Raw genomic sequence first — 15046 nt, forward strand, 5'->3', positions numbered from 1 at the left:
AAGTCCCTTAATCAAACTTATCATATGTTTTACTTTTCCTAGAATAACATTTCAGATGTTGTTCTGAAACCCTTCTGATTCATAGGGTTTTTTAAATCAAATAAGTCTCAATTTATAGATAAAATTTAATTTTAAGGGGTATGAGAAAGTTGTCGGCAATGCCTCTATCAATACCTTTTTAAAAAATTTAGGAAAGTGTTTGGCAGCCCAGGATTTCTAGTATATCATAGCCAAAAAAATATTCTTCCTGCCTTTTCATGTTCAGTAGGGAAAAAAAGGCTTTTAAAATGTTAGTTTTCATTCTGGAAGGCAAGGCAATTTACATAGGGAATCACATATGAAACCATATCCTAAGTGCTTGAAGTACCCAGTTGTAAACCAGATGCTCTTGCAGCGTGACAGCATGTGCACTGTTTCTGTTATGGGTCAAACCCTGTTCACACTGTTCAGCTAAGTAATCCCATTCAAAACAATATGAAGACATACATGGTTCAAGGAGAATTTTGCCTTAAGTCTTCCAAGTTTTGCATTGTTGGATTTTGTCTCTGTCTGGATGGAAGTCTTTCAAAACCCAGAATGCCTCAGAAACTGATGCTCAGTGTTAAGCAGATGGCTCCTTGAGTCAGCATGAAACCACTGAGAGAGCTTAGTGTTAAGATTTTGTTGGGAGGGCAGAAAACACCCAAGATCAGTTGTAATTTTTTTTTCCTTTTATAACCAGAATGTTATTTTGACATGTAACTGACTGTTGGTTCAGGTAATTACAATTTCCCCATTGCAACTTCCTGCTCAGACTTCAGCAAGGCAATGTTGTACTTTTCTTTTGTGCATGATCTACTGTGTGTTTTAAAGAGATTTTAGGATCCTTTAGGGAAATCGTTAGTTAAATGTACGATTTGGAATTACTACTATGTCAAGCATGAATCTTCCTTAAGAAGGAATGTAAGAAAAATTGGGAACATTGACTTCTTCTGTCTCTTTATAGCTCTGGATTTGTTTCTTTCTTTTTTAAGGTACAGTATGTTATTCAGGGATACCATAAGAGAAGAGAATATATTGCAGCTTTCCTGAGTCACTTTGGAACGTAAGTTTTCTTTTTGATGCATTGTTTCCTCTAGCAGGAGGGAAAATGTTGTTTTCTGTGGATGGTCTTTGGTTGTATAACTGCTGTCCTCAAGATGAAATCTGGTCATTTTTCGCAGAATGCTGCGTGTGGATTGTCTCTTGGAAGCAGTATGGGAATGAAGTTCAGTGTTACTTCACTTCTGTGCCAGCTTCTGATCTGATTTAACTGGAAAATAGCTGATGACGGGAAAAAGACAGTAGGAATGTTCTTGCGCAAAAGAAATGTCCTTATTTTAAAATAAATGGCCAGAGAGGGCTTACATTTATAGGCAGTGACTGAGGTGGGAGAATGGGGAAGTAAGGGCAGTTCCAAGGCTTGCAGGAGCCAGAAACTGCTGCTGTGCATAAAGCGAAGACTGGGAGACCAGCTGCTCCCACCACTGGGCCATATGTTGTCTCTAGAAAAAAAAAATCTGTCAGGTTGTTTTGATTTCCTGCAGTTCAGAGGTCCATGGCCTGGCATGATGAGCTTCACAGACAGCTGATCAGGGGGGCCTTGGCACTGTCAAGGGTAGGCACTAGGGTCCCACCTAGATCCTGACTTGACCAAGAGTCCAGGAGATGATGTGACAGCAATTGCCTGACCAGCAGTGTTTTACCTCACTGTAAGAAGGAGGCTTCTCCTTCTGAGTGAGTTTCTGCTTCAAAGTAATAATGCCAAATGATGAGGATATTCAGGAGCCCTTCAATTCTCAGGTTTCTCAGGTGAGGGTAGGAAGACAGGTGTCTTATAGCTTGCACCTGAATTTTACACAACTCTATCTAGATAGCAAGAAATTGAATTGGACATATCATTAGATGGTGAATCTAAACAAGCTCAGTCATTATAAAAACATGGTATTTGTTTTCCCTTGAGAAACTACAGTTTTCATAGAAATGGCCCAGGTCTGCCTATGACTTTATTTGGCATGCAAAGTGGTTCATGAGTCCTGACACTGCTTGGGAGGATATTATTTTAGAGGATACCAACTCTTGAGAGTTAATCCATCTACAGAACAAGTCTTCTAGATTTATTTTTTGTAGGCTCTCATGCCTTGATTGTTTTAGATATAACCTTTTGAATTTTCAAATTTAAACTCTTCTCAGCCTGCACATTTTCAGTTTTACCCTCTCTCTTACCACAGAGTTAATAAATTCTCTTAATTTGGGTAACATACAGAGAATTTGTGTGTGTTCAGTTTTTATAATTTTAGCACTGCAGATGCATTAGGAGGTTTCCTTTCATCCCAAAGCGTGTTTATATAAACATTATGTGGCCCTTATTTGGGCAAGAAACTCCAATGCCAGCATAAGTAAGAAGATTATTAAGATTAAAGGTTAATTTAATTTTCATTCTGCTAGAAAATTATTACTGTTAATAAAAATAAAATAAACAAATCATGTATATTTCTGAACAAAAATGCAACAAACCAATACTTGTAATACAGAATATATGCGTGTCTGTTGCTTGGTATTAGAATGTATGGTAGATAAAAATTTATTTTTTTTATTTTTTCTTGATAGTGGTGTGGTGGAGTATGATGCAGAAGGCTTCACAAAGCTTACTCTGTTGCTGATGTGGAAAGATTTTTGCTTCCTTGTTCACAGTGAGTAACTCTTTGCCTCAGGCATAAATGTCTATCCTCCAGAAGATAAAAGTTCAAAAGGGAAAAAATATAATCAAAGGAAACAATTCAGAAGTTTTAGCTATTTTTATCCAGTGCTTAATTTATTTTTGATGTGAGCATGATACTTAGAAAACAGAAAATCCTGATTGTATTTGGAGAAGGGGACAGGATCCATGTTGGTAGTGCCTGCTTTAGAGAACACCAAAAGCATCCTGAGAAGGTTTTCTGGTAATTTGTCTCTAGATTAAGTTCACAGTTAAAACTCATCCTTTCAAAAGTTTCAGTAATGGGGGCCAATACAGGACATAACCTGAGAATACCTAAAAACTTCTATAATTGTCAGGAGTTAATGCATTGATAGTGATAATAATGACACATTAGTGTATGTAAAATATATTAAATGAGAAATAACACTGTACTGTTATTAAGAGCCAAAAGTTATTCCTAGACTGAAACTGTTTGGGCAGAACTGTCTCAGTTTTTCCCTATGGTAGGTTGAGATTCACAGATATCAAAGATCTTCGGTCCAAGGAAATTCAGCCATGTTGCCCTTTATTTTTTAATTTTTTACTTCTCTTCTTTGTTTAAAATAATTATGATGCAATTTGGGCAGCTGCAACATTGGTGTTTGTTAGCATTCTAGCACTGGATTATTTCAGATTGTGTAATTTCTAATTGCCAGCTGGCTTTTCATGTGGAAAACTAATGGTGGCTTAATGATGTGAAATTTGTCACAGAGTTTTTAAAGCAAGAAGTGGGCATGCCATTGTTCAGAAAAGTCCTTCACCCTGTCTTATACTGGAGATGATAAAGGTCTCACTGATCCCTTTTTTTATCAACTAAGATTTTGAGACAGAATGAATATAAGAGGTCTAGAAAACTCAAACTTGAAATTTAAAGATTTCTATCTTATTAGTATGATTTACATTGTGGTTAAAAAGAAATAAAACTGATGCTTTTTGGAAATTGGTCCTTATTAAGTGTTTACTTACTCTTCAAATACAGTTGAGAATTGTTCACTGGATGATGGTCTTCCATGAGATGATGCTTTTTTATGGTCAGCCTTCTTGAAGATTTCCTGTCTTTCTTACTCCCCAAAATGTTTGGCTTAATTTTATCAGTGTTACAGTTCCCGTGGATTTGATTTTTGTTGTGGGATAATGTAACTTAATAGATGCTCAAGCAGGTTTTAAGGCAATCAAAATTCAAATTTCTGCTAAATAACAGAGTAGGTTTTAGCTGAGTAATATTCACAATGCTCAATTTAGCTGAATGAAAGCTACAATTATAACTGAATACTTTATCACTATGTATTAACCCCGTGGCCTTAGAAATCATACTGTGGCTTAGCTGTGTAAGCCATTGCATCACCCACTTGTTGAACAATCCACTGCAAAAACATTTATGTTCCATGCACTGAAGGATATTGCAATGAAAGGACCGAAACCTGCACTTCATTTCCTGAGTGAAGTAATGTAGGCTTTCATCTCTTAACCACTGACATAACTATGTATATTATGGTTGAATATTTAGCAAGCGTCTAATAAAATGTCTGGGAGAGATAGCCCTAAGTTGAAAACTGTCCTACTTTATATATTTACTATGGTATGTAGAGAAAATATTCAGGGGAAAATAAATAGGTCAATGTACAGCAAGCACCATGGTAAATGAACTGAAAGGAACCGTAGTGCTAGCATTTGAATTTTGGTTAAAATTTTAGGTGTAATTGAAAGTATAAGCTATTTTAACCCGAACATGAGTTGTGTTTTCCTTAAAAGATGCATTCATAGATTTCAAAAACAACTTTGAGGTGGTTTTGTGGCTATTTGCATTCAAAGTTACAAACATGTTTGGAAAGTAGGAAGCAAGACCCCGTAGAAGTGAAATCACTCAGAAAGTAGTTCTGAACTGTAAAAGCCAAATAAACTCAGAACAGTTTCATTTGATTTAAAAAATAATTTGTGCAGTAGTTACTGAATGAAGAGCAAAGACCAACCCACTCTACCTTAAAAGACCAGAACTACCGAAGTGCAGAATTAATCATTAGATTAATGTAGCTGTTAAAAGAATTATATTAGATCAAAGAGCCATCAGTAGAACTGTTGCTGTAGTGGTTTAGTTCTAAAAAATGATCAAGTGCTTTCAGATTTATAGCAGAAGAAATAAACATTCAGAGAAACTAATGCATCCACATGGAAGAGGAAATCATTAACCATGCTTAGTGCTTTTGATATTGATACCATTTATGAGTAAGTCCAGTATGAAGCTTTGTAAAGTAAACTACAATATACTGCTGATTTCTTTCTCTTCTAGTTTATAAATCAGCTGTGATTGGGTTCTGGAGACTGATATTTCTTCATATTCTTGTTCCTGCATATGTTCTGTGTGTTTACATATAAATACAAAAGCAAGTTACATTATCTAATTTAATCTTAATTAAAAGATTAATTTTATCTTGCAAGATTTTTAGGTTATCAGCACAAAGGAGATTGACAGAAGTGGGACCAGTTGCAATAGCAAATGAAACACTGCTTGTATTAGTGATTACTTGTTTAAGACATCTTGAAAAGGACAGATATTAATTTAAGAAGGGTTTGTTTCATTGAACAGTATTTTGGGAGATGGAGTATATTTGAAGCTGCCAGCATTCGTATCTTATATTTGTGGGGGATTTCAGACATAGACGTAGTTGGGAACACTTGCTGCTTCTGACCTGGCCTCACTTCAGCTTCTGTGTTGGGTAATGCCAGTGGCCCAGGAGATCCAGTGATACAATGTGCTGGTCTTGTAACAGCTAATGTTTAATTAAATGACCTTTCCTGCTAGGGGAGTGCCAACTGAACTAACTTTTCCTCTGTCTTCTGAACTGTCTGTGACATTATATGGTTACCTCTGACAGAGAAAAGATCAGAAATTGTCAGCATAACAACAAGAAGTTTTACACACAGGAGAGAGAAGTAAGCAAAGGGCCTAGAGCATTACTTGGGTTATAGGAGGCTATACCTTTAAGTATCAGGGTAAACACCTTCTTCCAGATTCAGGGTTTCTTGGTGGAAGTTGTCAATACCAATTTCTGATGCATTCCTGTTTTGGATATTGCTATCTGCTTGCATTTATCAGCAGAGCAATTCATGCCAATGCAGTCCACTTAGGTGGTTTGAATTGGTGGTCTGAGCTAAACAGCTGGGGCTTGCTCACACAAACCTCTTCAGGTTCTGGATTAGCACATCTGTCTGCAGATTCAGAAAACAGCTTGGAAAATAAAGACACACAGAATTTTTGGTACCACGCTTGTTAGATGAAGCTTGGGAGGAAGAGGGGGAAAAAATAGGACTTTTGGGGAAAGATCATTAGTAGCTGGAAGACAAGTTTACACTGCTGTGCAACGAAACTGCGGCTTATTCTGGAGAGAAAAAGGAATGTGTGCCCACTCACTGTAAATAAATAAGATAGCATTGAAGAAGTAATTTGTTCTATCAGTTCCCTGGTGTAGTTTAAGATGTTAGCTTCCCTTTAAAGGAGACTGCCCTGCCTCTGGAAAGTTAGCTGAACAGACCTGATGAACATTCATGAGCCCCTTCATCAATTCCTCCAGCAGCTGTTCAAATAAACAAGTTAGGCTTTGTGGTAGTAAATGGCTAGCAAGGAGGTTTCTGAAACTCTTAAATGGAGGATTTTTCCTAGATGAGCTTGTGTCTGATTGCCAAATGTTTTCTATTTGGGTTTAGGAGAGCTTATGTGAGAAGGAAAAAGTACTTTCTTTCATCTAAGATTGTGTTTACTGTACTTTTTAAAATTGCTTCTGCAGATTCCTATTTGAAAGATCACATGCCCACCATGATAACTCCACAACCCCTGAGATTTAAAAAAAAAAAATGGTTAAGAAATACTTGTTTATCTGAGCAATTTGGAGCCCAGAAATACTTCAGTATACCTTTATCTTCCTGTAGTTTTGACCATAGAGCCCTCTCTGTTATGGAGGACCTACAGATCTTGTTAAATGTAAACGTGAGAAGTAGTTGGTGTTTGTTGTTTTGATATAAAATTCAATGCTTTTGGAATATGCTCAATGACTCCTGTGTGTTACTGGAGTATGAGAAAACATTTGAGTGGGTAGTTTTAGAGTTTCTTAGTTTCTTAGGGTTTTTTGCCTGTCATACAGGATTTGCTTACATACTTTTTGGAAGCTGAAAAGAAGGTAGCCTTCAAGAGTCGCTCTTCTTCCTCAGTATCAATGCCTGGCAGTCATCATAATTAATAATTAAAGTTCCAAGGAAAAAAAAATCTTTTTAATCTTTTTGAGGAAATTAAGTCTGATTGTGAAAGTGAAGCCTTTTCAAGAAAAAGTAGAGGGGAAGAAACTGTCGTCTTCCCCAGTTGTTCCCTGAAAGGAAGGCCAAGTGTTGAGTCAAATATTTACATTAGGTCTGTGGGCTTTTACCTAATAAGATGTTTTGGCTTCTTTACATATTACCTTTACTTAATTCTTCTTATTGTTTCTTAAATGAAAATGGGAAATTTTGGCTCTGGGAAAACTAAGGGAGAAGGAAAAAAGAAAGAACACAATGATGTGAGTAGTAAGTGACAGGAGAATGGAGTGATGTCCATTGGTGTCAGGAAAGCAGGATAGCTCAGCAGAAAACATCAAGCATTACAAAATACCTATTTTAGGAGTCCAATATGAGAAGTTCAATACTGATCAAAAAAAGTCTGCAAAGAGTGGATAAGGATGTCACTTTGTTTCTAAATGAGAAACTAAATGAGGTTAACAAAGCAGCAGTGGCTGGCAGAAGTAAAAAGCCACTTGGTTCTAATGCTTGTGAGTGATTTTTTGACTGTTCAGCAAAGCAGATAAATGTCTGCCATGGGGGGGTGTCTTTTCCTCTGACTCCTGGTGCTTTCATTCAGTGCTTTATATTTCTTTGAATGTGGTCTTGAAAGTTCCTGAGCGTGTGTCATTCTGCCTACACCAAAATATTTCCTGAATAGGGGGGTTTTGTTCAAAACTTTGTATGTCTTAATCACCATGAAATAAAGCTTTCTCTGACATTTCCTCTGTGAGGTGCACATTTCTGCACTTAACTAGGCATTAGGCAGGGGCTAATCCCAGGACTGAATTGCAGCATGTGGAAAATTAATTAGCCTTTTGCTGATCATTTTTCTCCAATGCTTTTTTTTTTTTTTTTTTTTTTTTTTTTTTTTTTTTTGCTGCCAACTAGATTTATTTTGTATTGAAAGCTGATATTTTAATTTTTGTCATTAAAAGTACATTAAGCATCATGTTCCTTTGATTCCATTCTGGGTATTTACTTGTATGTTCTGGGTGCAATTTTCCAAAATATTTATGTATTTATAATCACTGCAAGTGAACCTCAAAACCAGAGGTTTTTCTTTCCTCTTTTTCTGTTTCTCTGTATTCATTTAGTAATCATGTCACTCACTCACAAAAAATCTAGTTTTAGGTTCATATTTTAAATTCTGCTAAGAAGGGATAAGGGACACAATTCTTAAAACTTACCATGATCGGTGACAAACAGGTAACAACTGCTGTGGTAAGAATTAGGTTTTAGAAGTATTTTATGATGTCCTTATATTGGTGGACTGACAAAGTATTTTTAAGTGTTGCTTTGCTGTGGATGTTACCTTCTTAATGTCTGAGAACTGCATACATTTTTACCATACCTTTAAAACTGTAGGATATTGCTGTAGACATGAATCAGTGTTCTTCCAGGAACTACGAGCACTTTACCAAATGGGCTGAAAGGTTTTGTAATAAGTTCATGTAAAATTGCTCTTTTCAGAGAAGTGAAATTTTGGCTCTGGGAAAATTGCTTTTTCTTATTTAATAGGTAGATAATAGATCTAGAGTGCTACCACTATCTGCCCAAGTATATGGCAGATGACTAAAAAATTCTAAGGCAGGATGCCTGAGATAGGCAGGTGATACAATCCTATTTTATCCACTCAATTTTTTTTAAAAAGCAGCAAGGTAACAAAGGGATTGACAGAGATGGGACTTGAGTACACGTGGTGCTTTTTCTTCTTACTTCATGACTATGCCTTGTGTCTGCATGTTTTGACATCCTCTCTCATGGCAGTCACAGCTAGTTTTTATCTAAGATGAGAACTAGATTAATGTTGCAAGGTACAGTAAGTCGAAAATTGCTCGTAGTATCAAGTAAAAAGCAAATATTTTGTTTTCAGTCAAGAAAGGAGATGACGAGCATGAGTTTCTCTACCTGATACTGAACCATAGGACTGAATCCAATGCTTTCAGAAGAAAAACAGGGTGCCACTGAACACCACATGATCATTAGAAACAGGAAATGTCTAGAAATAAGAGCTGCATCAAGGAAAGATTTTCTGAATCCTTCTTCCCTGTCTTCTTCCCCTCCTCCCCAGTGCCAATTACTTGATGACAAAGGAAGCTTTGTCTAATAATCTATATGTAATATGGTAGTAGCACACAAGGGCAACTGCTGCATGCCTTTTATGAAATAAATAATTATAATTTACTTTTGGATAATAATAAGTACACCTTAATGTAGAGAGGGAACTGGTCACAAAGATGCTCAAATGCCTAAACAAGAGGAGGAGGGGGTGCTTAAGGTGCTTCTTTATCTCTTTTACCACCACTTCCCTGGCCCCATTCAGCAGCAGTCCCTAGTCCTCCTTTAGCTCTTGCTGTAGCAGCCCATCCTGTTGTCCTTCTCATGTGCTTCCTTTTTACTTCCAAATTTTGTCAGTAGCTTCTTGTTCATTCATGCAGGCCTCCTGCTTGATTTTCACCTCGTTAGGATGGAGCATGCTTGAGCTTGGACCACTCAAGCACTCACATGGACCACTTCTCTCCTGGATTATTATCCCATAGGATTCTTCTATGGGAGGAGTAAGATTATTGAATGGCCCAAAGCCTGCTCCCTGAAGCTTAGGGTTGTGATCCTGCTATTTCTCCTGCATTATCCTCAAGTGGAGTATTCAGAGAGAGCACAAAAAAATTACCACTAGTCTAAAAAAAATGTCTTTAAAAGTATGTAGGATAAACTAGTTCTTCAGGTCATTAAGAGATACTAGAGGGATAAACTTTTAGAACTGTAAGAGCATTCTTCAAAGGCTAAAGTGATAAATTCCCACATTCAGGAGTGGGAAGAAGCAGTGGGCCTGTATTGCAGTAGATTTCCGTTTAACTTTATCTGGCTTAATTTGGTTGGGAGGTTGGTATGGGCAGCATTACACTGAGTTCAGATTTTAAAGCTGCAGTCCTGTGTGGAGCAGGACTTGAAAGAACAGGATAGAATGTGTGTCAGCAAAGGATAGTGTCACATTGATCACAGATGAGAATGAAAGAAAATAGTTTTCCTTTCAAATGCCAGGCAGCATTTAAAACAGGAAAAGGAACTTATTTAGAAGTGTCATAAGCTTAATAAAGTATCAGTGAGAGAATCCACTGGTTTTACACAGCTGCTTTTCAGAAGTTTTAGAAGTTACCCTGTCCTGCTGGAAAATAATGTAAAACTTGCCAGTGTTTAGCAACAGTGTTTCTGACTGGGAAAGCAGTGGAAAAGGTTTTTCCTTTTCTCCCACAGTTTGCTTTTTACACCCATCATAACTGCAACGATGTGTTTTAAAGTGTAAGCTTCAAGCCATTGAGATGGAGAAGAGGCAGTTTTAGTAGCATCGGTCTCATCAGCACTTAGAGAAGTTACTATAGAAACTGTTACAAAAGGAACAATAAAAAGAAATAAAAACGGGAGGGGGAGAGAATACAGATCTTAAAAAAAAAAGTGAAATACATGTCACTAGCTGAAGCTAGTGAGGTAAAATAAAATGCCTTCATGTTAATTAAAATAATCATGGTTACATAAGTTAGAGAAGGAGAAGACCTGTGAGGACATTGTCTGTTTCTTTGGGCTCAGTGTAGGATTATGAGATACTCCATGAGATAGTTTCAGGAGGTAGTCCAGTCTTGCTGAGAACACGCAAAAGAGTATGACATGGTTGAGATGGGTGATGCCACTCAAAGCAAGAAGATATTTTAAAGCTGGTTTTGTGTTAAGTTACATCACTTGTCTGTGGTCTTTAAGTGCATAGCTGGAAATTGCTTGACAGATATCTTGACTTGATCTGTTACTTGGTTCCTCTGTAAGACTAAACAAAGAATTAGACACTCTGTCTGAAGTACATGACTGTTACTTAAGGCATTTAAACTTTTTTTTTTAAGGCTGTTTTTGTCTGAAGGGGTACTTAAAAAGAAAGATACAGGTTATGTTTCTGATGGGATACATGTAAGACAGGATATTTTTACAACTGTGTCATCTGTCTGTGTTGAAAGAAAATCAAAACAATAGTAATCAGAAATCAAGTTGCCATTGGTGCCCAGATTATATGCAGTTCCCATTATCAGTGGAATGAGAACCACAGGACAGATACAACTGTGTCATACAGTTCTCTTCAAATAAAAATGGGTTACATACTCTATCTTAAAAAAAAAAAAAAACAACCTAACCACCCAACAAACAACTAACAAAGCAAAACAAATAAAACTAAGTAGTAGGTTTATTGTAGTCTCATTGAAATCCACAGGTAAATAGATCTACTCTCTGTAATGTGTTGGAATAATTTAGTCCATCACAATTCATTGTTTCCATTCTTCAGAAATATTAAAGGGCTATATGAGAGTGCTGGAATTAAAGGTAACCACTGCTGTATCTGAGACTTTGAAGCTGGCCATGTCTATAGATGTGATGTGGTCATAAGACACATTAGAGAAAGGGACATAGTGCTGGTGCAAAAATTTTGAAAAAAAGAAGAACCAATTCTTATTTCAAATCTATCCTGAACTTATATTAACAGAAGGTCATTCCTGTCTGATTAAAAAAAAAAAAAAAAAAACCAAACCCAAAACCTAAAAACTTTAGATTCTTTCAAACAATCCTCAATGTCACAATGAACATCACCAAAGTTATTGCAAACTATGCATTTGTCAGCCCTTTCCATATAATAACCTTATCTTCTCAACACCTCAGTGGGCTCCCTTCCCATTCTTGAAGATTATATTTGCTAACAAAGCTGTAGAATATCTTGTGTTGTTGAGAATCAGTCATTATACAAATGCAGGTCAGAACTGGCTCCTTAGCAAGTTCTGTTGCCAGACCCATTACCCATTTTAAAAGGAGTTGTGAATTTCAAATACTCATGTAGATTTTCATAGTCCCAAATATTGCCTTTATTACAATCACATTTAAATCTTTGTCTTCTGATTTTTAATATTGTAAATTCAGTTTATGCATAACTGAAACAGTATAATAAATAATAATTAAAAAGTTCCTTCTTTTTTCATAGTATTTACTTATATTTTTGTAGTATTTATTTGGAAGTATTTTGTATGTAAGCCATCTTATTTACTGTCCAAGTGTTCACTTTGCCAATGGGGTGGATATTTCCCATAGCAAGGGTAGAATTAACTATTTCAAAATGAGCTCTGATTACAAACACACTCAAAGTGCTGCAAGAGTCTCAACTAAATTCCATTAATAGCTTTTCATTTCACATTTGAAATTTTGAAATGGTGATTTCAAAATAGCATTTTCTTGCCAATAACCTGTTTTTCTCCAGAAGGGATGTTAGGCTTAGTAATATTTAACAAATTCAGTTTCCTATGACTGTGCTCTGTTAGCCTGAAGTCCCACACTAATGGCATTGATATGTTATTTGTCATCCTTGCTCTCTCATTTTTGCAAGACTGCATCATCACACATCAAAGCAGAATAGCTGTGGCATTTTGTAATTCTCTGTGTGTTTTGTGCCAAATCCACTCTTTCATTTTTTGCCAGTAGAATGTAGGCTAAAGAGAATGTAGGGCTTCAGCACAGGAGAGCTGAGGAATTCACTATGCAAAATAGCCTAAAACCCTGTCCTGCAGAGATTCATGGTACCACTGCAGTCCCCAGTGCTTGTGGCTGAGTCTGTTCTGGCTTCTCTGTAGATACAGTGAGCAGTAAGATTCCTGAAATGCCTGGAATTTCTCTGTAAAAAGTGAAGATTGCTGTTTTCTCTTGAACTTAGGTGAGGACTTACCACCCATGATACAGGCTGTCAGGAACAGCTTTCCCATAGGAGAAGTCATGTCAAAAAAACAACAAGAAAATTTCTTTCTAAAATAGAGCTTGAAAGATGTGTAAGGAACATCATATAATGTGATGTCTGTGTTACCACTGAGTTGCATTCTAAATTCACATGGGTCTTGTCCATGTTAACATATGCTGAAAACTGGAGAGCTCTGGGTTCAGGGAACTTTTTGGTCTGAGGCAGTGCATTCAAATCATCAAGTTATTTTTCCCAGCAATGTAAGCTCAGTTGGAAGCAAAGGCTGCGAAGATGTGAAATTTAGTGGACCAAAAAAAGAACAAGCAAAACCATGATGAATATCTACCAATAAGAGGCAGATCTGGAGCCTGGGATGTGTTTCCTGTTTCTATGACTTTCTTCATCAGTACTTGCATGCAGAGGCAGTCTCTGGCCAAAAGTTGGATGATAAGGAGTGAGTCAGGGGATTTCGGGAAGAGAATGGATAGTATCAAGCTAAGATTGTTCAGTGTTCTCTGGAGATTTAGGATTAGCACTTCTTTCCTGAACCGTTCTTGTTTTTCTGGTGAAATAATTTTAAACAAAACTTCTCATGTGTCCAGTGTTCCCTGATTATGAAGTGACTGCTACAGCAGCCAGCCTTGGAAGGAGTTGTGTTTAGCTAATATGAAGTACTGCCTATTATTACAGCTCAGAAGAATTATGTCCCACAGACTGACACACAGCATCAGACAAACTGACTACCCTTTCTTTACTCCTTCCTTCCCTGACTGAGATCCCTAAATAGTCTCTCAGCTTATGAAGGTGCTGTGAAACAATTTAATGTTTTACATAGCTGTTATATCTTATAGCAATTAGAACTGTGACACTGAAAAGCTCATTCAGAAATTAATAGGTATTTAATCAGAGAAAGGCTTCAGTGTGGTGAAGTAAGTTGTGCGGTGTTGTACACAGAGCTGGAGTCTGTCAAACGGGCAAACCATAAAGCAAATAGAGATTCAATTAAGGTTGTGCAGACTATGAAATCTTGTAAAAGTGGAAATCTTGGCAGTGAAATGTCCAAAACAAAGCAAATTACAGGTGCAATAAACTGCAGCAGATTGGAGCATCCAGAAGGTAAATAAGACAACTAGTATCATCCAAACACTCAAATGATGTATAATAGTCAGTGAGTAAATGTTGATGTCTGTGAAAATAGTTGTCTAGATTTATCCAGTGTCTTATGGCAAATGAATAGGCCTTTTTTCTAGAACAGGGAAATGGTACATGGAAAATTTCCTAGATATTGCCATCTAAGTACTTTGAAATATTTTTATGGTCAGCATGCATTTCAGCCACGGTTTTGTTTTTCCTTTTCTTCTCTCCAGTACTTGAAGGCGAGGTAAACTTGCCTTTTTCTTCTGAGCACTTTTCCTTCAAAAGCCATGTAGCAGTGTTGGAATATGCTTTTGCTGTATTTCATAACTTACTTAAAGAGTTAGAAAATGAAATGGTAAATATATTATTTTAGAGGTGAAAGACTGTCAAAAACAACTCTGCAGTTGTTGACATAAGCTAAACAAAACTAGGTAACCTGTTCCAGATCTCAGTATGGCTGTTCTTTAAGAAAATGAACAATTAAGCCGTACTGATTCACTGCACAGTTTTGTAGTTATTAATGAATCAGAATTTTGGCTTTAAGATAACTATGTTTTGAATTTATGTAGGCATTAAATGCTAACTAAGTCAAGAGAAGCAAATTTGTGTGTTACTTCTCAATAGTTTCATATGCTTCAAAAAGAGAGCAACTTCAACTATTTATAAACTGTAATTAAGTTTCTTTACAACATGACTCATTCTCAACAAGCAAGTCCTTTTGCTTTTGCTTTCTTATGAACTGTGTGGGAAAATTAGGGTTCAATCACCAAAGAATTTGTTCAATGCTTAATTATCCAAAACAGCCCTCTAGGTTCTGCTCATGTAGAGCTTTCATAAAGACATGACTTTCCCCACACTACGGCTTTCTAAAACTTGACTTTTAAAAAATGATCTGTAAATTGTAGCACAAGAGAAAGCAGTGTTTCATTGTGGTATTGGCCACTTTCTCTTCACTGAGCTCTGCTAACATTCATAGAGTGATGCTTAGGAAAGCCAAAGTAAGAAATCATCAGGATTAAATTACTTTAAGTATGGAACTGAATTAGAAAGCTTTACTTTCCTGAATGAGCTAATTGTTTAAATTTTCCAAA

General features: G+C 36.5%; 1 protein-coding gene across 3 annotated transcripts in view; it reads left to right on the forward strand.

The window, feature by feature from the left end:
* Window positions 1-15046, forward strand: part of BABAM2 (BRISC and BRCA1 A complex member 2) — a 162526-nt gene that overhangs the window by 123268 nt on the left and 24212 nt on the right. For all 3 annotated transcript variants that reach the window (XM_071739394.1, XM_071739393.1, XM_071739395.1), the window contains exons 9-10: window positions 1014-1084; window positions 2629-2711. In XM_071739394.1, the coding sequence (XP_071595495.1) occupies window positions 1014-1084; window positions 2629-2711 (154 nt within the window). The remainder of the gene's footprint in view (window positions 1-1013; window positions 1085-2628; window positions 2712-15046) is intronic.

This window comes from Heliangelus exortis, chromosome 3, assembly GCF_036169615.1.
Source record: "Heliangelus exortis chromosome 3, bHelExo1.hap1, whole genome shotgun sequence".
Classification (NCBI taxonomy): domain Eukaryota; kingdom Metazoa; phylum Chordata; class Aves; order Apodiformes; family Trochilidae; genus Heliangelus; species Heliangelus exortis.